The 26,111-nt window shown below is 48.1% G+C and overlaps 1 protein-coding gene and 2 non-coding genes across 10 annotated transcripts; all 3 read left to right on the forward strand.

Annotated features, from left to right (window-relative positions):
* The first annotated feature begins 91 nt into the window (after positions 1-91).
* Positions 92-26,046, forward strand: AGBL5 (AGBL carboxypeptidase 5). Of its 8 annotated transcripts, XM_065928764.1 has the most exons (17): positions 7,497-7,802; positions 7,907-8,049; positions 8,540-8,626; positions 9,968-10,228; positions 10,474-10,645; positions 10,884-11,047; positions 11,609-11,786; positions 12,052-12,230; positions 12,611-13,067; positions 13,559-13,728; positions 14,047-14,182; positions 14,865-15,067; positions 15,678-15,892; positions 23,127-23,279; positions 24,353-24,465; positions 25,304-25,434; positions 25,778-26,046. In XM_065928764.1, exons 4-17 carry the CDS (start codon positions 10,014-10,016, stop codon positions 25,947-25,949), a joined length of 2,658 nt encoding a protein of 885 aa, XP_065784836.1. In that variant the 5' UTR covers positions 7,497-7,802; positions 7,907-8,049; positions 8,540-8,626; positions 9,968-10,013; the 3' UTR covers positions 25,950-26,046. The 8 variants fall into 8 exon arrangements, 7 of the variants coding, with proteins under 7 accessions (XP_065784837.1, XP_065784836.1, XP_065784833.1 ...); XM_065928761.1 differs by lacking the exon at positions 7,907-8,049; XM_065928762.1 differs by lacking the exon at positions 7,497-7,802 and having other exon boundaries at positions 8,026-8,049; positions 8,544-8,626.
* Positions 7,846-7,934, forward strand: TRNAY-GUA (transfer RNA tyrosine (anticodon GUA)). Its single transcript is given in 2 exon segments — positions 7,846-7,882; positions 7,899-7,934. It is a non-coding gene; the product is annotated as a tRNA-Tyr (tRNA).
* TRNAA-AGC (transfer RNA alanine (anticodon AGC)) lies at positions 8,284-8,356 on the forward strand. Its single transcript has one exon. It is a non-coding gene; the product is annotated as a tRNA-Ala (tRNA).
* Positions 26,047-26,111: the final 65 nt, after the last annotated feature.

Consider the following 26,111-nt stretch of genomic DNA (forward strand, 5'->3'; position numbering starts at 1 on the left):
TGGACAAGACGACAAAATGTGAGCTCCTGCACATTCTTTGGCCCTCTGCCCTCCCAAAGGTGTGTAGCCTCTGGCCATAGTTGAACTTCTGGCAAGAAAAACCTGCTTCCATCATTCTAAAGTTTGGCCTGTCAAGCGTTCTAGATACCCTACTTGCTCACTATGGTCTCACTTGTCCTTGTGATTCATGTCCGTAGCTTGAGGATTATATGCCTGGAAAAGACGAGGAGAGTGTCCTAGAGGAATTCTTGGCCAGCAATCAGAGGATGTCTCCTTCCTTGCCAGGACCTTCATTTATTAATTGGTTCATTTTATAGGCAATGAGTGAATGATTCAGAACTCCAAGAGACACATGAGTCAAGGGTTTATCACCCATGTCCCTTTTAATTTTTGACTTGAAACTATAATAAGTCAACTAACTACGGGATTTTCAGCTCTCACCTCGTTTCTTTCCTTGAGTGTTTAAAGAATATAAACAGTGCTAGAGGTGCACTTGCCCACTTCAGCGTCCATGGGCTGAGTTCTGTTTCTATCACAAACACCTGAGATGACTAGCAGGGGTGATGGCCAGCTTACCACTTTCCCTTTCACAGGCAGCCCTGAGGTGCTGCCTCCGTTTTTCAGCCCCAGGATTATAAAGTAGCAAGCATAGCAAAATCTTGACACAAAGTGAGGTCATGAGGACTGTAACATCTCCCTTTCCTTGTTAGGATGTAAATTACCACACTGGGCAGAAGCCTGCTTCTGTAGTAGCAGTCAGCCATGACCATTTTTTCCCAGGAAAAAAAAAGAAATCCCACCTCACGAAGGACCAAAGTGTAGGCCTGCTAGCAGGACTGTCCATAGGTCTCCAGACATGTTCTACTGCTTCAGTTCTCTACCTAAAATCAGTTACAGATGGGTTCAATTCTTGAGTGAATCCTGGTAACTGGCCTGAATTCAAGGCAAATTGAAGAAAATGAGCTGGTATGAGCTTGGGTTGGCACCAGTGCAGGGCCAGTAAAATGGTGACACTGCCCTACAGTGACATCAAGTCCAACCAAGGCTGCGGACTGGACTTTCAAGCCAGCAACTCAGAATCCCACTTACAAGTGCTTCCTTGGTTTCCCACATGTACACTACTACCTTATTGGGTTCATCTAATTTCTAACATGTAATCCTGGGATGCAACATTTTTCTTTAACTCAGCTTAACTGGGGTCTCCACAGCCTCTCACAGAGACACTACTGACACCTCAAGCGGCATTATTTGATAGATACCTGATACTGGAATGGTCAGAATGTTTCCTCTACCCACTGCACCTGCTATTCATGAAAGCTAGATCAGACATGTAGATATTTCACTTTAGCACAACTTTACAGGAATCCAAGCTGAGCCAGTTAGCTGAACCAGTATAGACTGGTGGAGCACACTGACGCTGACAGGCGGGCAGTCACACTGACGGCTGGTGTTACTGGAAGTCGACTGACATCTTGAAGGTCACTTCTAGACACTTTTCACACACAGCTGGAGTTCTACAGATAACACATCGTGTAACTGAAGGTCAGTTTGAGTATTATCTCTTACTAGCTTTAGTTACTAGTTTTTGTACGAACTTGCATATTATATCTCAACACTTCTCTCCATTTTTCTGAGTCTCAATGCATATTTTTGGTTTCCCTGTCTACAGCTTCAGCTTTAGAGCAGGGTGGGCGGAGGGGGAGCCTGTCTTACTATGGATAGATAGTGTTGCTGGACTCATGCCTGTAGCGTTGCCAGCCTGTTCCCAAATGCCATCATTCTCAGAATGGAGCATTTCCCACAGAGACAGGCATACCTGTTCCGCCCTATTCTAGAGTGACCCAGTTGTCAATTATACAGATATTTCAATGGTTGGATGACCTCTGAGCATTTTAATATGTCTTATCTCTCCTGAAGGAGTTTGGATTTAAGTGAACACTTAAAAGTGATGAATTTGTTTTCTAATCGCCTTCCTGGTTCTGCTCCCAAAAGGACTTGAGGGTACAAAGGATCTTGCTTTTCTCTATCTGGTGTTCCATTCTTAACCAGTGGTTTCATTGCCCAGACCTGAGGTATAAGAAAGAATTTTCACCATTCAGTGTATGAGCAAATACCTATTGAATATTTTACCTATTAGAATTAGGAGTTGAGAAATGTTGGATATGCCTCAGTATAATATTTTTACTATTTTAGTACACAAGTTATTAATTTTTAATAGATTTTTTTACAGCAGTTTTAAGTTCACATCAAAATTCAGCAAAAAGCACCATATCATTGCCCCTGCACTTCAGTTTCCCCCACTGTCAACATCAGTGAACCTGTACTAACACATCACGATCACCTAACACTATCACCTCAAGTCTGTAGTTTACCTTAATGATACTTTGTATGATTTAAATCGCTTTAAATTTATTAAGACATTACCTAATATGTGGGCTATCCTAGAGAATATTCCATGTACTCTTGAGAAGAATATGTATTCTGCTGTTGGAGGGAATGGTCTGGTTGGTAGGCTGGTCAAGGCCTCTGATGCCTTATTGAGCTTATAATAAACACATTATTGAATTTTGAATTATGAATTCATGATTCACATTATTAATTCACATTATGAATTATTGAATCCAATTACAAATCAGTAAGAAAAGCACTAAGCAACAATAAAAATATGGATGAAAGATACTTTATGAAAGAAATGCAAATGAACAGTAGACTTGGGAGGAAAAGTCCATTTCACTGCCAAAGAGATGCAAATTTAAAATAAGATACCACTTATTTTTGCCTATCATGTTGACAAAAAAAATTTTTAAGTGATTTACTCAGTGAATGCTATGATAGAAACTGATATAATGTTTCTAGGAAGTAATTTAGTAACACTTGTCAAAAGCCTATAAAGTTTAATATTACTTTACCAAGTAGTTCCACTCCTACGAATATATTCTAGAAGACAGAAAAGTAAACAGAAATGTGAACAAAGATTTACATATAACAACATTTATTGTAGCAGTATTAATCATGAAAAATTTGGATATAAACTGTCCAACAATAAGATGAATATTTCAATAAATTTTGGTAAAAAGCAGATGAGAAATGGCTAGTCAAAGAGTGATTTAAAAAATTTTAATAACAGAAAATTGCTTATTATTAATTGAGCTCAACTTATTGAAACATGGGCTACAATAAAAAATACAGAAAATAATTGTTGACAAGGATGTGGTGAAATTGGCACCCTCTTACATTGGTGGTGGGAATGTAAAATTGTTCAACAGTTGTGGAAAACAGTTTGGCAGTTCCTCAAAGAGTTAAACATACAAATAGCATAAAACTCAGCAATTCCATTCCTGAGTGTACCCAAGACAAATGAAAACATACATCCACACAGAAACTTGTACACAAATGTTTGTAGCACTGTTATTCATAAAAGCCAAAAGGTGGGAAAAGACATAAACAGAAGAATGGACACTCAAAACATGAGTGAAAGAAATCAAGCACGAAAGGTCACATATTTTATTGTTTTATGTGAAATCTCCAGAATAAGGTAAATCCTTGGAGACAGAAAGCCAATTAGTCATTGCCAGGGGTTGGGTGAAATGCGGATGGGAGTACTTACTTTCAGGGTTAACGGGTGTTCTTCCAGAGTGAGAAAAAAGTTTTTCAACCAGAGAGAGGTGATCATTTGCACAACACTATGAATGTACTAAATATCACGGAATTGTTCATACTTTAAAATAGTTAATCGTATGTTATGTGAATTTTGCTCAAAAACAAAAGCCCCAATGTTACATAATTAAACACATTCTGCTTTCCGACCCTACCTTCCCGCAAGAAAGAGAGTGTGGTAAACACCTCTCCAAGAAAACCACCCCGAGCTAATGCTCTCTGACACAATGGTAGGTAGCGTTTGCAGCAGCAGAATGAAGTTAAATCAATGGGAAAATGTTAACCTGTTTTGTGGATGCCCACAGGCATCCCAGTGTGCGTTCGGTAACAACACAAACCTCGGATTTAAAGCTAGCCTGTTCATTTCCAAGGCAAACCATTCAATATCATGATAATCCAAGTCTATGCCCCGACCAGCAACGCTGAAGAAGCTGAGGTTGAACAGTTCTATGAAGACCTACAAGACCTTCTAGAATTAACACCCAAAAAAGATGTCCTTTTCCTTATGAAAGAAAGAAAGTGAAAGTGAAGTTGCTCAGTCGTGTCCGACTCTTTGCGACCCCACGGACTGTAGCCTACCAGCTCCTCCATCTATGGGATTTTCCAGGCAAAAATACTGGAGTGAGTTGCCATTTCCTTTTCTATCTTTTTCCTTATAGGGGACTGGAATGCAAAAGTAGGAAGTCAAGGGGAGGGAGGTGGGAGGGGGGATCGGGATGGGGAATACATGTAAATCTATGGCTGATTCATGTCAATGTATGGCAAAAACCACTACAATATGTAAAGTAATTGGCCTCTAACTAATAAAAATAAATGGGGGGAAAAAAAGTAGGAAGTCAAGAAACATCTGGACTAACAGGCAAATGTGGTCTTGGAGTACAGAATGAAGCAGGGCAAAGGCTCATAGAGTTTTGCCAAGAGAACACACTGGTCATAGTAAACACCCTCTTCCAACAACACAAGAGAAGACTCTACACATGGATATCACCAGATGGTCGACACCAGAATCAGATTGATTATATTCTTGGCAGCCAAAGATGCAGAAGCTCTATACAGTCAGCAAAAACAAGACCGGGAGCTGACTGTGGCTCAGATCATGAACTCCTTATTGCCAAATTCAGACTGAAATTGAAGAAAGTGGAGAAAACCACTAGACCATTCAGGTATCACCTAAATCAAATCCCTTATGACTATACAGTGGAAGTGAGAAATAGATTTAAGGGACTAGATCTGATGGAGTGCCTGATGAACAATGGACGGAGGTTCATGACATTGTATAGGAGACAGGAATCAAGGCCAACCCCAAGAAAAAGAAATGCAGAAAAGCAAAATGGGCTGTCTGAGGAGGCCTTACAAACAGCTGTGAAAATAAGGGAAGCGAAAAGCAAAGGGGAAAAGGAAAAATATTCCCATTTGAATGCAGAGTTCCAAAGAATAGCAAGGAGAGATAAGAAAGCCTTCCTCAGCGATCAATGCAAAGAAATAGAGGATAACAATAGAATGGGAAAGACTAGAGATCTCTTCAAGAAAATTAGAGATACCAAGAGAACATTTTATGCAAAGATGGGCTCAATAAAGGACAGAAATGGTAGGGACCTAACAGAAGCAGAATATATTAAGAAGAGGTGGCAAGAATACCCAGAAGAACTGTACAAAAAAGATCTTCACGACCCAGATAATCACGATGGTGTGATCACTCACCTAGAGCCAGACATCCTGGAATGTGAAGTCAAGTGGGCCTTAGGAAGCATCACTACGAACAAAGCTAGTGGAGGTGACAGAATTCCAGTTGAGCTATTTCAAATCCTAAAAGATGATGCTGTGAAGGTGCTGCACTCAATATGCCAGCAGATTTGGAAAACTCGGCAGTGACCACAGAACTGGAAAAGGTCAGTTTTCATTCCAATCCCAAAGAAAGGCAATGCCAAAGAATGCTCAAACTACCGCACAATTGCGCTCATCTCACATGCTCATAAAGTAATGCTTAAAATTCTCCAAGCCAGGCTTCAGCAATATGTGAACTGTGAACTTCCAGATGTTCAAGCTGGTTTTAGAAAAGGCAGAGGAACCAGAGATCAAATCCGTTGGATCATCAAAAAAGCAAGAGAGTTCCAGAAAAACATCTATTTCTGCTTTATCGACTATGCCAAAGCCTTTGACTGTGTGGATCACAATAAACTGTGGAAAATTCTTCAAGAGATGGGAATACCAGATCACCCGACCTGCCTCTTGAGAAATCTGTATGCAGGTCAGGAAGCAACAGTTATAACTGGACATGGAACAACAGACTGGTTCCAAATAGGAAAAGGAGTACGTCAAGGCTGTGTATTGTCACCCTGCTTATTTAACTTATATGCAGAGTACATCATGAGAAACGCTGGGTTGGAGGAAGCACAAGTTGGAATCAAGATTGCCTGGAGAAATATCAATAACCTCAGATATGCAGATGACACCACCCTTATGGCAGAAAGTGAAGAAGAACTAAACAGTCTCTTGATGAAAGTGAAAGAGGAGAGTGAAAAAAGTTGGCTTAAAGCTCAACATTCAGAAAACGAAGATCATGGCATCTGGTCCCATCACTTCATGGCAAAGAGATGGGGAAACAGTGGAAACAGTGGCAGACTTTATTTTTCTGGGCTCCAAAATCACTGCAGATGGTGACTGCAGCCATGAAATTAAAAGACGCTTACTCCTTGGAAGGAAAGTTATGACCAACCTAGACAGCATATTAAAAAGCAGAGACATTACTTTGTTAACAAAGGTCCGACTAGTCAAGGCTATGTTTTTTCCAGTGGTCATGTATGGATGTGAGAGTTGGACTATAAAGAATGCTGAGCACAGAAGAATTGATGCTTTTGAACTGTGGTGTTGGAGAAGACTCTTGGGAGTCCCTTGGACTGCAAGGAGATCCAACCAGTCCATCCTAAAGGAGATCAGTCCTGGGTGTTCATTGGAAGGACTGATGTTGAAGCTGAAATTCCAATAGTTTGGCCACCTGATGTGAAGAGCTGACTCATTTGAAAAGACCCTGATGTTGGGATGGATTGGGGGCAGGAGGAGAAGGGGACGACAGAGGATGAGATGGTTGGATGGCATCACCGACTCAATGGACATGGGTTTGGGTGGCCTTAGGGAGTTGGTGATAGACAGGGAGGCCTGGTGTGCTGCGGTTCATGGGGTCGCAGAGCTGGACACGATTGAGCGACTGAACTGAACTGAGCTGAGGGACCCCAAAAATGTCGGAGTCGCCAGAGGCTTGAAACCCTCGTCTGACCTGGATTCGCCCTGGGCGACTGTGACCCGGGGTAGCTCAGGCGGTGGTCGCAGAGCAGGCAGTGGAGATCGGGTCTCCCCGCACACCCACCCCGCCACAAGGCAAAGCCGAGCTGCACACACGAAATGGGTTCTAGGCGCGTTTCTTTGTTTTAAAACCCCGGGAGCTTCTGGTGGGCAAAGGATTGTGGGCTGGCACGTCAGGCCCCTGGAAGGAGACGCAGGTGTGAGGCCGGCAGGGGCGGGGGTCTGGGGGAGGCGAGCGGCCCGACTGCCCGCCGGGCTCCGGGCTGCGTCGGGCGTCGCTAAGCCCTCGGTGTCCCGCGCCGCCCGCCCCGGGCCGCCCCCCTCGCCTCCAGCAGCTTTGTATCTTTCTTGCTCTTAGGAGGAAAGGATCCCGACAAACATGGGTTAATTGACTTGAATGAATGTCCTTCCTATCTGGAGGAAAGTAGGACTATATTGGCGCCCGCGGAGACAGCGGAGGGAAACAAGGAGCGGAAATAACGAACGTAAGCCTTCGGCTTTGCAAACCCAACCGGCGCCTGGCGAGAGTAGAGCAACTGGGCATGCTGGCCAGGCTGGAGAAATCAGGAGCAGAAGTCAGGGTCGTGGGCCGGGTCTCTAAGCGTCCGCAGTCCTGTAGAAGCCACCGCGGGTGGAGGGTCGGGGGCCGCCGTTTTGTAAAAAGCACGGAAACGGAAGGGACCTGTGTGGTCTGTGTTTCCTTGGTCCAGGTAGGAAAGCGGGTCCTTTGGCAGCGTCCTTTGCTCGCATTTCTGTCTCCAGGTTCCTCTGTTCTGTGCAGCCTGGAAGAACTTCTTTAGAAGGTGGGCTCCTCAAAGCTTTTGAGACCCTGGAGTGTGGCTTTGGTAAGTATTAGAGGGACAGCGGCAGCCGCTAGTAGCAGCGGGGCCTTCGATAGCTCAGTTGGTAGAGCGGAGGACTGTAGTGAATGAACTGTGGTAATCCTTAGGTCGCTGGTTCGATTCCGGCTCGAAGGACTTCGTACGCTCTTTTTAACCTTCTCTTCCTCGCAAGAGAAAAGCTTACCTAGAAACCCACTGAGTTTGCGCACTGCCTGTGTTCCTTGAAAGATATATGCGGTAAACACTCGAGGTATGGTCCTGCTGTCTTGTGGGTTACAAGCAAAGGAGTGCTAATCTGTGCTTTTAAATAAGGTTTATTATTGCTTATGTATAATTATTATATGCCTGCTTTTAAAAATCCGGTCCGCGGTCCCACTGCACTCAGTGCTAAGCCAAATGAATTTCCCCAACCGCGGCGGGTCCGCTGGTCAGCGGACACCGCAGAACAACCTGTAAGGCAAAAGGAAAGCAGCCAAAAGCAGCTGGGGGATTAGCTCAAATGGTAGAGCGCTCGCTTAGCATGCGAGAGGTAGCGGGATCGATGCCCGCATCCTCCACTCGGTTTTTGCCCCATGCATTGGAATACTTCCCCAACCGCGAGTGGCTGAAGCTTGTGAGTGTTTTGTGATACACAAAGGAGTACGGTAGGCAATGATCAGCTTCACACGCGGCCCTTTTATTTTGCAGGTGAGTCTTTTCCAGGGTCCTTTTTGATCACTGCCTTTTTCTCCTCCCGGTAGCAAGGCCGTTAACCGTCTTCCGAGAAGGCGCGGGTGGAATCCTCCCGCCGCGCCTGCAGGTCGAGCCAGCAAACAGCCCCGGCTCAGGTACCCGCTAAACGTGCGAGGGAACCCCGGTGTGCTGACCAATGGCAGCGCGCCTTACTGGGCGGGTAGCCAGCTGTGCCCGCGGCCAATAGGCGTGAGACTTCTTGTTTCCTGGCAGAGCGGGGTCCCGGCACCGCGGCGCTCGGGTTTTGTTTGGGTCCTGGGTGGAGGGCCCGGGTGCCGGGGCCCAGGTGGCGCCTCGCTAGCGGGAGAGGGAGCGGGATCACCGGCCCGGAGAGAGGTGAGGGGCTCAGCGTGGAGTGCGGGCCCCGGCCCCGCCCCCTTCTCAGCCCTCGACGGCCCGCAGCCCCTCTGGAAGCCCACCCGGCTGGGGTGGCTGGGCCACCCCGCCCCTCGCCCGGGCTGGTCCCGCCCCACCCCCACTCCTGTGGCCTCACCTCTGACCCCTACGCCCTGCCTTGTTAGCCTCAAGTCCGCCCCTACCCATCCCAAGTCAACAAGCCGGGGCAAGCTCGGTCCTGGTGTGAGGGTCCTTCGGAGTCGTGGGTCGAGAAGCCATCCCCTGTCCCCAAGTAGGTCTCTATGGGCCACTTTTGTCTAGAGATGCTCAGAATACCCATTACTCACCCACAACTACCAGGGTAGCTTTTTCAGGGGCCTCAGTGCTTAGGGGGGCGGTGTGGAATAGACTCGTACCCTTAGGGGGATTAAGCTGCAGTCTCCATGTGAGCAGGTGGCTTCTGCCCAGTTAACTTTGGCTTGGCATAGGCCACATATCTAGTTTGATTTCATAATTAATAGGCATGGGGTAATTAAACAAAAAGTACCAGCCCTTCCAGGGCTCAGGGAGCAGCAGAAGAATGCCAGGTCAGTACTTGTGAAAGCAGAGGAGTGGGGAGAGAGAGCTGTCGATCTCAAGTTAGAAACTTGGTTCTCTCCCTTCTGCTCTTCTCCAGAGCAGGGAGCCAGTCTAGGAACCAGAGATCCAGAATGGCCCATCTTTCTAGCTGGCGTTATGTTGTAGTTGGTGTATCATGGCTAGATTTGGGCAGTTGGACCTCTCTATCTTCTCTCATCTTTGGGCTGCAAAGAAGCTTAGAGTCTAGTGTTTCTCGACATACTTAAGTCATTGAGTATTTCATTTTGGAATAGCCACACTGTGGTAAAATAGGTCCTTTGAGGTCAGTTACAACCCTTAGTGTGGGGACAGAATATTGCTTATTCTTGGCCTTTGCTGGAAGGCCACATATACCTTTTTTAAAGGGGAAGAGAGCCTCTTCTTATGGTACTTCCTTAGAGGAGCTCTCATTTACACAGCGATACCCAAAGAACACGTTTTCATTTTTCTTCCGTCTCCTCCCTACCCCATGTTTTTCCAAGCTCTCAGGGCCTGAGTGGTGCAGGAGGATGCTTTCCCAGCCCCACCATGGAGCTGCGCTGTGGGGGATTGCTGTTCAGTTCTCGCTTTGATTCAGGGAACCTAGCCCATGTGGAGAAGGTGGAATCTGTGTCTAATGACGGGGAAGGAGTAGCAGGTGGGGCCTCAGCCTCCACCAGCAGCATTGCCTCTTCCCCTGACTATGAATTCAATGTGTGGACCCGACCGGACTGTGCTGAAACGGAATTTGAGAATGGGAACAGGTAAGAAGAAAGGAATGGAGGGTGGGAGAAGGAAAATAGGCGGGCCCCACGTCCCTCCTCCTGTTAGCCCTTTGAGAGTTCGTGCCAGCACACCATCCTTCCTCTCCCACCCCATCCCCCTCCTCATTCTCTACCCAGTAGCCCTTTCCCGGTTTGGCTTGCTCCAGTCCCTCCCCCCACCCCCACATAGCCCCTCTCCAACCCTCCTGTGTAGAATGATGTGTCTCTTCTACTCTGGCCCTCAGGTCATGGTTCTACTTCAGCGTCCGAGGAGGAACTCCAGGGAAACTCATCAAGATCAACATCATGAACATGAACAAGCAAAGCAAGCTGTATTCCCAGGGCATGGCTCCCTTTGTGCGTACACTGCCCACTCGGCCACGCTGGGAACGCATTCGAGACCGGCCTACCTTTGAGGTAAGTTTTCCATGAGGAGGAAAGACAGACTTGGGTTTCTCTGGTGCCAGCTGGAGTCTGAGATAAGCCCCTGCCTCGGGAAGCCCAGAAGAAGCTGGTTGTCACGGGGTATCGCAGAGGGAGGGGTGTTGGTAAAAGCGACGAGGGTGTGAGGTCAGCTCCTGGTGGTCAACCAGTAGGCTCTTAGTTCTGACACCAGTGGTGTGTTGCCCCTCCCTCTTCCTCCGCTGCTCCTCAGATGACAGAGACGCAGTTTGTGTTATCCTTCGTTCACCGTTTCGTGGAAGGCCGTGGAGCCACCACCTTCTTCGCCTTCTGCTACCCGTTCTCCTACAGTGACTGCCAGGATTTGCTAAACCAGCTAGACCAGCGCTTTCTGGAGAACAACCCTACCCATAGCAGGTGCCAACCCCATTCTTACTCCTGTCATGTAGTCCTGGACCGCAGAGCACCTCTGCTACTCCTGGAACTTGCCCTCAGAGCCCTGACCCCAAACCTCATCTGTCCTTTCCTCTGTACAGCATGTGGGACTTCGGGTACCCCTGACAAATGTTTCTGTGTGATCTTGACATCCCACCATCCACTCATCACCTGCCTACTTCAAGTCTCTTAATATCCCAGCTCCCATCAGTCACCCAGAATTTAGCCAGCACTGCCACTGCTCAGCACACATTTGTTTTTTCCTGCCCCAAGAGAGGCCACCTCTCTGTGTCTATGCAAAGTAGTCTATCTTAGGGCACCATAAACTGGGGAATAAAACCTTAACTTCATCCTGTCCTGTTCCCTGCATTCTGATAGTGTAGACCTGACCCAAATCCTCAGGCTCGTTTAACACTGTGAGGGACTAGAAGGCCCCAAAAGTTAGGGTGAAGGAACAGATCCTACAAATCCTGGGCTGGTGACCATGCCCACTGGTTGATAGGACTTCAGGGACTTCTGGCTTAATGACTTTTACACCTCCAGCCCTCTGGATACCATCTATTACCACCGGGAGACCCTCTGCTATTCTCTGGATGGACTTCGTGTAGATCTACTGACGATCAGTTCCTGCCATGGGCTTCGCGAAGATCGAGAGCCCCGTCTAGAGCAGCTATTTCCTGATGCCAGCACCCCCCGACCATTCCGTTTCACAGGCAAGAGAGTGAGTAGAAATAGCATAAAGGTAGTACCCTGGCCTTGGCTGAGCCCCGGGCACCGCTGGTAGGTTGAGCTCATATTATCCCTTGGCCCCGTGGACACGACCTCAGCCTGTGTTCTTAGGCAGGTGTGACAGCTCCTATTCCAGTTGCATACTCAACCAGCTGGAAATCCAATGGCTGTTTCCACCTCGTCCCACCGCCATCCCCACATGGTTACCCTGGAATGTAGAGCAAATGACCTAATAACTGCTCTCCTCTTCACCTCAGATATTCTTCTTAAGCAGTAGGGTACACCCCGGGGAGACTCCATCTAGCTTTGTCTTCAACGGTTTTCTGGACTTCATTCTTCGACCTGACGACCCCCGGGCCCAAACCCTACGTCGCCTGTTTGTCTTTAAGCTGATTCCCATGTTGAACCCCGATGGGGTCGTCCGGGGTCACTACCGGTAAGAGGCATGCCCGGCCACATGGATTGTCCCGTCCCCTCATAACCTGCATCTCAGTGGCAGCTGTTAGCCTCATATCTAGTGTCTGTGTTCCCAATCCTCTTGCACCCTAACACAGGCAAGTCCCTGTGATCATCCAGTGGCACTTTCTAGGGGAGTAAAGCCAGCATATCCGTAGATCCATCTGGGTAGAGGGAGCTATCTTTTAGATTTCTGTAGGAGGGATAACAGCTGACCAGGGAGAGGGCCAATGTCAGTTCTGTCTTTCCTGTTGCAGCTTCAGCCTCTCGTTTCATAAATCAGTTTCCTTTCCATCTGCCATGTGTCTCCTTCACTGGACCAGCCTTCAAGCCCCTGCTTTGGTCCTTGTCTCCCTACAGCACAGACTCACGTGGAGTGAATCTGAACCGTCAGTACCTGAAGCCTGATGCAGTCCTACACCCGGCCATCTATGGGGCTAAAGCTGTGCTTCTCTACCACCACGTGCACTCCCGTTTGAACTCCCAGAGTCCCTCTGAGCACCAGCACAGTTCCCATCTCCCTCCTGATGCTCCCCTCTCTGACCCTGAGAAAGCTGACAGTCTCCAAAACAGAGCTCACCTTGGGCGCTCATCCAGCGGGGATAAACCTGAGGCATGGACACAGACTGAGGCAGCTGAGCAGAAGCCCAACAGCGTGTGGATTATGCCACAGGAGTCAGCTGAGGTGGAGCAGCTGGCCCCCGATGCCATCCCCCCCAGAGAGAGCGGTGTTGCTTACTACGTGGACCTGCACGGACATGCTTCCAAAAGGGGCTGCTTCATGTATGGAAACAGCTTTAGTGACGAGAACACCCAGGTGGGAATCTTTAGAACATCATGTGAGTGTGGGGAGTGTTGCAAGTCAGGAGATGAAGGTCAGGCTATGAACGGAGGGAAGAGGGCCTTCTGGCAGGAAGGCCTGGGGCTGGCAAGAGGCAGCTTATTCTGAGGGAGCTCCAGGGGCCAAGAACAGTCAGCACCTCATTGTGTTACATCATGACCTCTGAAAGAAGATCAAGCTACTAGCATCATAGGTTTTCTAGAGTTTGGAACACCAGGGGAGAAGGAGAATTTTATATTATCAGAGAGAAGGGCTTAAAAAGAGGTAGAATCATACCTTCCCAACACCTAGAAGTATTGTCAAACATTCAGTGAGAATGTAAGCAATGCTGACTACTGCTGATGGTTCTGAAGGTGTCTGTCTGCTGTGTGAAGGCACGTGACCCCACACTAGGCATCTCTTCCTTGCCCTATCCTTTCTTTCTCTCTGTCTCTCCTTCTGAGTTGCCTTTTTCCTCACCCAAACAGGTGGAAAATATGCTGTATCCAAAGCTCATCTCCTTGAACTCAGCCCACTTTGACTTCCAGGGCTGCAATTTCTCAGAGAAGAACATGTATGCCCGAGACCGCAGAGATGGCCAGTCTAAAGAGGGAAGCGGCCGGGTTGCAATCTACAAAGCCTCAGGGATAATCCACAGGTTGGGTGGAAACTGAGATAACAGTGGACGAAATAGCTGCCCAAAGAAAACAATAACCCAGTGTAGGATGTATGAGGGGCAGGGGATGGATGAAGTCTTCCCAAAGGACAGATTCAGTTTGTGGTGTTGTCTTTAAGTCTGGGACAGTACCTTTTGGGGGACCTTCTGTGATAAAGTGCCAGGGTCAGTTGCTAGTTGCTAGGGATCAGCCCTTTCTATTTGTGCACACTCTACCCCAGCTGATTATCTCGTAGACCACCTAGTCTGTCCCCCATGGTTCTGTCCAGATTCTGTCTGATAAAGGTCTCCGTGTCTTAGCTACACACTTGAATGCAACTACAACACTGGACGCTCAGTAAACAGCATCCCTGCCGCCTGCCATGACAATGGGCGTGCCAGCCCCCCTCCCCCGCCGGCCTTCCCCTCCAGATACACTGTGGAACTGTTTGAGCAGGTACGAATGCAGGGGATGAGTGGGGAAAGGGGAACCTCAAAGTCTGGAAAGGCCTTCACCTCTGCCACCTGACTCTCAGGTCCTCTGAGGAAGGCTCACCATTGTCACTGTCTTACCTCTCAACCATGGTGGTGGTTTTCCTCAGTTAATAGGCACCAGGCCTCTGACTGTAAAGGTATCGAGGGGATGAATGGGCCCCAGCCCTGCCCTAGAGACTCTCCTAGCACAGCTGGGTCACATTCTTTGCCTGTGAGCTTATCTTCCCCCTTCTATTGGATTAATTCCCTACTGAGTTCAAAGCACCCCCTCTACAGAGGTCCTGATGATCCTGGTGTCCTGGGGCACATGAATGGAACAGAAAGAACTGTGGGTTATAGAAGAGATCCCAGTGCCTTCTTCTGCTGGTAGAACTCCTGCCTGGAGCCATCCCGAAAGCCCACCTGCCCCTGTTCATAATGGATGAGGGCTCCAGACGGGCAGCAGTCTAGGGGACAGCCCTAAATCCACTTTGCAGTAAGAGAGCCTGAGCACCACAGTTGACAGAGTCATTGAGCAGATGTGAGGCCAGTCTCTCCGTCCCTTCCACGGGGCTGTGCACCCCAAGCCAACACAGCACCCGTGGATGGAAACAGATTCCTGGGTTGGAAGACCAAGACACTGAGCCAAACCGGACTCCCCACAGGTGGGACGAGCCATGGCCATTGCAGCTCTGGACATGGCGGAGTGCAACCCGTGGCCCCGAATCGTGCTATCGGAGCACAGCAGCCTCACAAATCTCCGGGCCTGGATGCTGAAACACGTGCGCAGCAGCCGAGGCCTGAGCACCACTGTGAACGTGAGCATCAGCAAGAGGAGAGGCTCTCGAACTCCACCCAGGAGTAACAAGTAAGACGAGCGGCGGGGGGGAGAGGCTGGGGCACTGGAACAGGGCTCTAGAGCAAAGAGTTCCAAGGAATTTGTGTGATTCCCAACTTCCAAAAGAACCACATGGTGAATTCAGATTAGGAAGGCTAGTGCATTTTTCAGAGAATGGGATCCTCTTTCCATTTATTGAGCACTACATACTTCCAAGATGTTGGAAAAGCAGGTTTAGGGGATTCCCTGCTCCAGAGCCCTGCACAAAATCAAGTAGAACTAGGGTGGGGGTCCCCAGGGGTGGGTCTCACCTTCCCGTTGTTGTGAATGTCTGAGGGGCCAGGGCAGCAGCAGGGTGACAACGGGGACCTATCTGGGAGTTAAAGCTGCCCAGGGCCAGCCCACATGGCTCTTGGTATATTCTCAGCAGGAGCGTGCACGTGTGAACAAGGGCCCCCAGGCAGCCTGAGATGCCCCAGGTTAGATTCCTTATCCGTTTACACAGATTCCTCCCTGCCACCTCGGAATGAGTCCCTGAGCCTTTTCACCCCAGAGGTGACACTGTACTGGGCATCAGACCAGGGAGGACAGTGCAAGACAGCCTTCTGGCCCAGGATTAACTGGTGTCTGCTTCTTGCAGCGGACTGCCTGTTTCCTGCTCTGAAAACACCTTGAGCCGCGCACGAAGTTTTAGTACTGGCACAAGTGCTGGTGGTAGCAGCAGCAGCCAACAAAATTCTCCACAGATGAAGAACTCCCCCAGCTTTCCTTTTCATGGCAGCCGGCCTGTGGGGCTGCCAGGCCTGGGCTCTAGCACCCAAAAGGTCAGCCATCGGGTGCTGGGCCCCGTCAGAGGTAAGCTAGTCTGGGAGCCCCTGCAACAGGTGTTCGGTTGTTTGGGGCATTGCTGGGGGAAGTGAGAGCTTGAAGATGCACACTCAGCCTGGGACCAAGGGGTGAATCAATAAAATTAGTTTGTAGCAGAATCTGTAGCCTCTTCTGCGACCTTGGTGTTCCCTGCGGCACGAGCTCCAGACGGTACATGTGTGGCAGAGGCGGGAGTCCAGGGTCTTGGATTTCAGCAACTGCTGGGAGGCAGGAAGTGCCCAAGGAAGACTCACTGGCTAGAGCAGGGTCATGCTGAGACATGGAGCCTCCACGTCAAGGACAGGGTCGGTCAGTCTTGGGAGCAGGAAGGATAAGGAGGTTTCCTCACAGTCAGTCTCAGCACCATGCAGAGATGGTGAATCCTACCCAGGGTCTCTACAGCTGAACTTGTTCCTGGCTTCAGAGCCTGTTCAGAAAGTGTTAGAAGGATGCTCACTTTTCCAAAGAAACATGGAACAACTACAGACAGCTTCTATACTAGGCTCACAGCCCAGCCCCTTCCAGCGGTAGCCACAGTCCCTCAACTGTGCCCTTAGGTTTGGCCAATAAGACCCTACTTGACCAGAAACAGGTGGGCCTTTAGGGAAAAAGAAGAGAAAGGGACTTCAGAGTTCCTTGGGAGTGACCTGGACTGGAGTAGAGCGACTGTTGCTGTGGTATTCCTGGAAATAACACTAGATCAGAAATCAACATTGTACGTGGCTTCTGGGCTGTGGCAGTCTGGCCAGAGTATAGAGGTTTATACACTAGAACTCAGCTTTGCTGGTCTTCAAGCTGCACTTGTCCTTGTCAGCACTTCCCAGCTGCTCAGCTTGCAACAAAGCTTTTGGTGCAGAGCAGAAACTTGCCCTGGCGTCAGTGGCTGTGGAAATGACCGCTAATTAGAGCAGCCACAGGAGAGAGAGAGGTGGTCCTCACCAGCTTTGACCAATAAGATGTTGTCCCTGGCAGACCCCATAATTACCTCTGCTTAGGTTCCAAGCCCCACTCAGAGAGTCTGTCTTCATCGAGAAAGGACACTTGTACACTGTTTTTGAGTATTAAAGCAGTAATAATGTGTTATATTTAAATAGCATTAAACAGTGAACAAAATAGTACCGCATATTTATTTCATTTAATCCTTACAAGGACCCTGAAGATAGGTGGTATTTTCATTTTTCTGATGAGGAAGCTGAGGGGTGCTGAAGGTTAACTGGCCCAAGGTTGCACAGCTATTACGTGGCAGTTATTCAAACTTGTGTCTTTTTGTGTTCTGGCATACTTGAGTTTCCTATCTTAAATCTGGATATTTTTTCTTCTTTTAATTTCTTTTTCTCGTAACACATAGGAATACGAGCACCATAAATCTTCCCTGACTACAAAAGGAAACAGTAAAGAGCCTTTTCTAGGTCGTCACTGAAGGATTCTGGGCAGTTTTTAGTCAATATTTTATTAACATCTTCCCTGCTCCACCCACCCCCCACCCCAATGTAGAGTGCTGTATTAAGTTCCTTGAGTGAGAAACATGTATTCTGTTTCTTTGTTACTTCCCCCAAATAACTAATAGAAAATAGGCACAGTCAGTACAAAGTAACTCCTGGTGGACTGACTGGAAACTTCATAAGGGACACAGGGCTGTAAACACAGCAGAAAAGCGCACTGTTAGTGGGGAACTGGGGGCCGCTGTTGTGGATAAACACAAGAGTCATCGCCCAAAGGATGATCAGTGGAGAAGTGGTTTTGAGGAATGGGTGTGGTTTATGGTTTAACAAGAACACTCCAGAGATGAGAGTGATAGGCAGGATCAGCGCTATGTGTAGAGAGGATGACAAGCAGACACACTAGCTGATTCAAAGAGCAAACCCTTCCCTATGGAAATCAGGAAGAAAGGTGGGAGGAAGAATCCGAAATGGCTTGAAAACAAAAGACATTATGGGTTAACAAGACATATGGCAGTGACTGTGTTTCTCATGATGGGAACAAAAGATCTGCTTAAGCGAGCTGTCTGTGAACTGTTTATATGGAAATCAGGCAGGGATGGGAGATGGGGTCTTTGCAGTAGTTTACACATGAGATGACGAGTGCCAGGGTCTACGAAGGTATATAACAGAAACAAGTGGAGGGATTCAGTGGTGGTGGAAGAGAAAGACAGAGAGCTTCATGGTTACAAGCTAAAGGAGTATGTCATGATCACATTAAGACATTGTCTGAAGAAGAGTGCTGAGTTTATTTATTTTAGACATGCTTGGATATCATGAGCTAGCTATATGGAGATGGCCTACAGGCAGAAAAGGGCTTCCCTAGTGGCTCAGCTGGTAAAGAATCTGCCCACAATGCGGGAGACCGGGGTTCGATCCCTGGGTTTGGAAGATCCCCTGGAGAAGGGAATGGCTACCCACTCCAGTATTATAGCCTGCAGAATTCTATGAACTATATAGTCCATAGGGTCGCAAAGAGTCAGACACAACTGAATGTCTTTCACTTTCACAGGCAGAAAAAGGGCCAAACTGCAGAAAGGTGACATCAAAGTTGTATATGAGAGTCCTCCACATACAGGTGCAGGTGAAACCAAGTGAGAAGCTATATTCCCCCAGGTAAATGAGCTTAGAAGCAGAAAGAGAGCTGGTCTGAGAATCAGGACACCCTGTGGACTTGCATAAATATTTGTAAGAACAAGAAACTGTCTCTGAATTCAAGAGGGCAGGAAGGTCCCTAATAATGCCAGAGAGGAACACTGGAAGGTGCTGAAAGCGCAGACCCAGGGAGCTCGACTCCTCTGTTCCGAGCATTTGCTGGTGCTCCAGTGTTTGCCACTTGCATCTCAAAGTCTCTGATAAGACTCCAGGATGGGAGACTGGCCTTGGCTTGGGATAGGGACCTCTGATGCATACTGTGGTACTGGACTTGGCATCTTCAATTCACCTTGGGAAAACTTCATTTTGTCCTGTGCTGTAGCTTTGTGACATCTCCTGGTTCCACACACCTGGCTCTTGGCCCCTCACCACATCTAGGCATCCTTTGTCTTCCAAGATAAGAAAACCATGACCCTCATCTCTCTGAGATCTAACTAAAAAGCATCTGTAAATACACCTTCCAAATCCCCAAACTAGGATTGCTGAAGTTTTTTTTTTTTAAACTTACAAACTTATTTTTAGGAAAATTCCCACTAATGCACAAAAAATGATATCCCATGTAACTGTAGGTTAGTTAATGGCAGTCCTTTATTGGCTAGAACAGAACATGAGGTTGGGCTATCCAGAAAACTTCAGACAAGATTTAGGTATCCTAGTTAGCAGCTCAAGGCAGGGCCTCAGAGAACTAACTAGTCTGGCTGGGTTTGTCCTTAGAGGCTGGGGGATGACATTTTAGAAGCCAAAAAGTAGCCAACTTGGGATGAATAGAAATGTTGCAGGGGCAGGAGGCTGGAAGATCCTGAGTAGGCCTTGCTTCCTAACACTCCCCTGGCTATAGTGCCAGAATCACTGGGGAATAGCTAATGCCACTGCTAAAGTGGGCAGTTAAGTGGTATGAAAGCGGATGCAGACAGTTCAGAGGAGGGCCTGCTGGGTAGAGGGTGGAGAGTAAACGAGCTACTCCTCCCGTTGGCTATGCATTCATGAAAACAAGGCTGGGGGGCTGGGGGTGGAGAGACACCAGCGAGGTGCCCAGGACACATGACTGAAGAAGGCACTTGCTCTCAGGATCAGGCAAGGACCTGGACCTCCCTAAACTGCACCCGAGGCACTCCCCTTCCAGCCTACACAGCAGGCTACTGGTGTAAAGACCAGGCAGGGACCTGAGAGTAAAGCAGGGAGCCTTCAACCATCAGCCTACCATGGCCACTCTAATCCATCCCAGCTCTGGCACTTAAAGCTGAGATTACCAAAACTCTTTCCTGGCCTCCATGCTGCCTTGTCTCAGCTGGCTGGCAGCTTTTGGTGGAGCACCTCAAGGCCGATGATGAGTAGAGGTTCCTTTGAGAAGTGAGTCAAAGGACATAGGAAGCCTCCAGCTCCATCACTTTTACCTTTTCCCATGAAAACAAAAGTTCCATGTTAAATAGCCGTATGCCCTTAGACTAAAACTTATCTGATGGCAGGAAACATTTCCTAACACATCTGTTCATTCCCTTATCACCTAGCAACACGCTTGGCACTTATTAAATGATTTCCAAATATTTGTTGAACAAATAAAAGGCAAGAAGCTGGGAGGTGAATGGAGGCTTGTCTGCCTATCCACCCCTTAAAGGACATAAATCAGGTCTGTGATCATCCTAGGGATCCAGTGAGACCTGAGTGCTACTTGGAGGGACAGTTCTAAAGATGTCTGGGGAAAGTGGGGATGATGCCGGACCTAAGCCCAGGGTACACAACTGCTCCAGAATTGTGAGCCCTCAGAATATCCATTCTGACTCACACGATGGTGAGGGCAGTCTAGTTCTGCGTCTTGGGCCTCTGCCCAGGACTGACCCAGATGGAACCTTGGGGCCGATGACCATGCTGCACCCTCTCAGAACTGGTCACAGATGCGCAGCTGGTCCCATCACCACTTGCGCTCAGCCTTAAGCTGCCGTTTCTAGTTTAGAACCAAGAAGAGTTGGAGCTCCTCCCTTTAATTCTTGTCACAATGAGACTGGATAAGCCTGGAAGACCCCAGGGCCCAGAAGTCAAAACACGAGAAGCTGGGCTGTGTGCTTACGCTGCCAAATTTACGGGCAGGCCCCGCCACATCTTAAGACAGGCTTTTAAGTGATGACGTGCTACCTTTAAATGCCTCTCATTTTTCAGATCAAACCTCTCCTAAAGCAAACTTGTCTCCTATCCTGAAACTCTCTTTAGTGGCAGGATTCCAGAGATATATTCTTAATATCTTTCCCTTGATCCCTACATTTCACTTGGCATTTTTTATATCATTTGCCCATTTTGCTTTGTATCTTCTTGAGTGTCACTTGGTTCCTTATTGGAACCTACAAATGTCCCAGAGGCCTTCACTCTCTTGCCTGCACTCTTTTATCCTTTCTTGGGGTAGGGTGAAATTTCATCCCCTAACATGGTTCCAGCATCCTTCTGTGTATAGATATTTCTCAGATCATCTATCTCCTGCTGTTTCTCCCTCTGTCATAAAGTTCATTACTTGAAGTGACTCAAGTGTACGGTCACTTGACAGCATCTTGACATCCCTGTTTTTTTGTTTTTTTTTTTGACATCCCTGTTTTGACTGAAGCCACAACCAAGGTCTAGGCTCTGCAGTATCTCTGAGTCTCTGGTGGTGGATAATGTTCCAAGTTATTTGACTGTGGCCATGAGTCTCCGGCTTCGGCTGTTTTGTTGGCATCACTGTGCCAACTCTTACTAGCCCCCTAAGGTCTGGTTGTTTTTGACTCCTGTCTGTGGTCTTATACTCTAATTAGTACCCAGCATCTCAGCAATCTCCTCAAAGCTAGAGTAGCTTCCTTCTGAGATCTCTCCCTTTTTTCTCGTCCTTTTTCATACAAGTATCAGTTTTTTAAAATTTGGTTTGGAAACGTTCCAGAAGTACCCTTGTCACTGCTAGTGTAGTTAGACAAGATAATACTCCTGTTACCTACTTCCTACTTTTTAGATGAGGCTTTTTACATGTAACACATGTTGCTTTGTCAGAAGTCAGCTGGCATCCTGTAACCAGCATCAAATTCCGCTCCACAGAAGTTAATGGCTCATTTGGTTGAGAACATTTGGAGCCTGCTATCCCCCTATGATGAGGACAGACCTGCCATGCCTCAGCACCTCCCTGCCGCTTCTCATCACCATCCACCCAACTGGGACCCCGCCTTTCAGAATGTGTAGCAGTGAGGCTCTAGCCACAAAGAAGGGACCAAGAGAGTTGCCCCATAAGAGTATAACCATATGCCCTTAGACAGAGACTGCTGAGTCAGCTCATGGTCTGCAGTGGGTGTCTGCTCTCCAGGCAAACAAAATCTTTAAGGTCTTTGTTTTTCCAGGTAGTACTTTACAGGCCCTGAGATACAGTGTTGAAAAAGACCAGGTCCCTACCCTCAAGAAACTCAAAATTTCAATTAGAATATTAGCTAACATATGTGCCAGGCACTGTTGTAAGTACTTTACATATACTAACATTTAGTTAAGGAGACAGAAACCATAAACAGTTACTTGCCGAGGGCACAAAGAACAACTGAAGAAAAGAGAACAATTAATTTTACTGTTAATGGTCAGGGAGGCTTTCATAGAGGTGACATTTGAGATGGGACATATAAGATGTCCAGAGTTCACTGGAAGAAACAGGCATTGCAGAGGAACAGCAGAGCCAGTAGCCACAGAAGCTATAGCAGAGGATCAAGTCAGCATCCTACTGAGGGTGTGTAGACTGGACCGATAGTAGGTGGGGCTTTGAATGCCATGTTCAAACATTTGGACTTTATCCTGTAATAGACCTTTAGCATCTCCCCCTTGTCTGAGCCAAAATGATTTTTGATCAGGTCTGTATTTTAGAATAATAATTTCTGGCACCTGTGTGAAGGATGGATTATAAAAGGGAATAGACTCAAGCTTGGGAGGCCAGTGGAGAATATTTTTTTTAAAGCCTGGATGAGAGATAAAGATTGTATCTGGACACTGGTAATGCAAAGGTGAATAAAGGGGGAACTCAAGGCAGTGGGAGAACTGTCCAGGTTTGGGTTAAAAACAAATCTAAATGTGAAGGAGTCAAAAGATGAAACAAATTTCTAGCAGATTTTTCACCAAGACAGGGAGAAGGAAAGGAAGCAAAGGGTCATGAGACACTGCTAGGTAGAAACAACCAGTAGATAGTTAGAACTGCAGCTCAGGAAAAAAGGGCGAGAGGGAGACTCAGGAGTTTTGACCACATAGAGCAGGAGAAAAGGATAGAATGGTGAGGGATACTGGCATTTAGGGGCAGGACAAGTAGTTGAAGAGGGGCATTTAGAGGGAAGAGAAAAAGCCAAGCTCAGTAACTTAAGAATGAACTGGTGTGAGTAAGCTAGTTAGCTACAGAGGTGAAGTGGGATGAGGGCTGGATGAACAAGGAAAGCTGGAATAAGTTATTAGGTCTTTCTACCCATCTTAGATTTACTTCAGAAGAGGGATGCTGGTGTGATAACAAGCTGGAAAACAGGCATCTGCTGACAAGGGAAAGCCAGTGGGGCAGTGGAGTGACAACACCTCACTTATTTGCCTTTTTATCTGCTTGTGTCCCTTCCACTCAGAGCCCCGAAGCCAGGACAGGAGACGGCGGCAGCAGCCAATGACCCATCGCCCTACTTCAAGCAGCCTGGCCCCATCCCCAACTCCTGCTAGTTCTAACCTAGCCTCTTCACACATGGGCTCCTGCCTACTGCCCAACTCACTCAGCGTATCAGGTCTGTATTCACTGCCACTGAAATCTGGGTTGGTCAACCTCCTTCCTTCCCTACCTCCCAGGGTGTAGACCAGAGTCCTGACTAGTCTTGAAGAAACCCCTCCAGGTGCCATGTGACCTGCACCTCCTTCTTGACTTCATGTTATGCAGGCCACTCCAGACCAGGGCCATCAGTTATCCTCCTGGATTATCCTAAATCCCTAAACTAACATCAGTGCCCTTGTATAGGAAGCTAGAATTTTATGAATGTATAATAAAATAAGTTAACCACTTACTGAGCGTTTACTATGTGGCAGGCACTGTTCTAAGCACATTATCTTATTTAATCTTATTTTTACAGTTGAGGACCCTGAGGACTTTTTTCCTACCTGCTTTTATTCATACTCCCTGACTCCAGGAGCTGGGCAACATTAGACAAAACTGAAGAATGAAAACAACATAGGCCTTTTCACCCGTCATCACCACACATGTTATGGGATCGTGTCATTCACATAGAGAGCCTAGACCATCTGCTTTCCTTTTAAGTTCTAGACCCAGCCATGTAACAGACTGGATGGGAATGATTTCTAAGGCTCCAGTCTGACATCTTCTGCCTCCCCTAGAGCCTGCTACTCCCAACCTGTTAACTCTTCGGTGGGTAGTCCTGAATCCACCGGTCTTGGTGCTGCTTGATCCTTAAATACTTACACACACAACTGAGATAACACTAACAAATTCAAAGCAGTTCAGCTTGAGTGGGTTCTAAGTCAAGCTCCAAGTTGCCATTCCACCCCTTGGACCAGACTAGAGCATGCGGTGCTTCTGAACGAGGGGCAGTTTTGCACAACAGTAGACATTTGCCAATGTCTGGAGAAATTTTTGGTTACAGTGAGGAGGAGGCAGGAGAAAAAATGCCATCTGCTGAGTCGACGCCAGAACTGCTGCTAAACATCCTGAAACACACAAGGCAGCCCCCCACAACAAAGAATAATCCTGTCCAAAATGTCAACAGTACCAGTATTGAGAAACCCAGATGGAAAGAAAGTTACCTCTTCTCCATGGCCCCCTCCTGATCCCATTTCCTTTGTTCCCTAGGGAGCAGCTGCTCATTCCTGTCTTCAGGAGACAAGACAGAGGCCGTCATGGTGATAGGGAAAGGTCTGCTGGGGGCTGGACCTCGGATCCCCTGTATTAGGACCCGACTGCAGGTAACATTTTGGGGTCTTCCCCAGCCCCCAGCTAACAACTCTTGGCAGAGCCCAGCAAGGTGCTGTTCACCTGGGGAGCGGGAGGGAAAATGCCCAGCACTGCTTTACATCCTTGCCCCACAGCCATAGCAGGGAGCTGCTCTGATGCCTGAATGCCTGTCTGTCGAGTGCCCCCCGTCCCCTTCAGCCAGGTCTCTTGCTTGCTTCCAATCCCAGCATCCCTGCCAGATATACCCTCACCTCAGCCTGCTAGCTTTGGCTTTGCCTGCCCCTGCCCTTAGCTTCTCCTCTCTTTCTGCCCAGACCTGCCCGAGGAGACTTCCTGCCAGGAGGGGTCCCGGATTCCCCAGGTAACACATCTGGTTGCTGCTCCTAGGACCAGCTGTGCCACCCACTCTGATTCAGTCCAGATCCCCATACTAGGCTGACTGAAGTTGGGTATAGGCAGAAGCTGCCTGGATGGGTGAAGCTTAAGCTGCTCTGGCAGGGGCTGAGGCAATGAAGGCTCTGAAGTAGACCTACTAATACTCCAACATCTTCCCATATCGTGCTTTTCTACTCCTCCAGATCTCGGCTGTGGTATAGCCATGAAAGTTAAATGCTGGGTCCTTTGACCTCCCCTAGTTAAGTAAAGCTTGGACTGTATAATCATAGACTGAACCAGAGTTTTTTAGCTATTATCCTGCCTGACCCTCTCAGCTAGACATAGTGCCCAAGAACTCAAGGTACCCATGCTGACCCCTATTCTATACTCGTACACGTGGAAACTAGAAGGAAACCTAGAAGCAAAAACGTCCATGGAAGAATCCAGCCTCTTAGCCTCCCCCTGTCCACACAGGCTAGGCCCAGGTTGGCCCAGGGCTCACCACCGACTCGCAGAGGGATGAGAGGCTCTTCGGGCCCCACATCCCCTATCCCCCAGACCAAGGAGAGCAGTGAGCCGGAGCTGGGACCCCGCTGCACACCACGGTGAGCACCAGTGTCCAGCCCCTCATTCCACCTCTTATTCCCATTTCTGCCATTCAGGACCATTTTCTTCCTCCCCTTCTCCCTTTGACCCCCTAAAGACTAAATGTACCTCCAATAAGAATCCAGTCGCTGACGTTTTTTCCATCATGCTCTCAGTCTTCACTCCAGCAGACAAGAGAACAAACTTCCAGTCAGGACCTCAGGCACTCCTATCAGACCACTGTGCAGTGCTCAACCTACCTAGCCTCCCCCATCTTGTCTGTCTCATCTCCCAGCCCCTGGCTAAAAGACCAGAAGAAGGGCAGAGTTTTCAACCCTGATTCTTCTCTTTTCTCTGTTGCAGGCTGCCTCAGGCCGGGCCCCCACGGCCCCGCTCCGCCCCCGCCTTTTCTCCTATTTCCTGTAGTCTCTCTGACTCCCAGTCTCGGATTTGTTATAGTGGGGGGCCCTTGGGCCAAACCGAGGTTTGTTTTGTCCCTAAATCTCCCCCATTCACTGTTTCTCCCCGGGTCTGATGCCTTGACCTTCAAGTCCAGGGTATGACTCCACAGTGGGGAACACAGTGACAAATGTGCTAGTCCCCTTTCTCAGCTGCTGATTCCATGTGACAACTCTATGTAACTTCTTAGAACACTCACCACACTGTTCTGAGACATTTGCAAAGCATTACCTTGAGA

Source organism: Muntiacus reevesi, chromosome 3 (genome assembly GCF_963930625.1).
Source record: "Muntiacus reevesi chromosome 3, mMunRee1.1, whole genome shotgun sequence".
Lineage (NCBI taxonomy): Eukaryota > Metazoa > Chordata > Mammalia > Artiodactyla > Cervidae > Muntiacus > Muntiacus reevesi.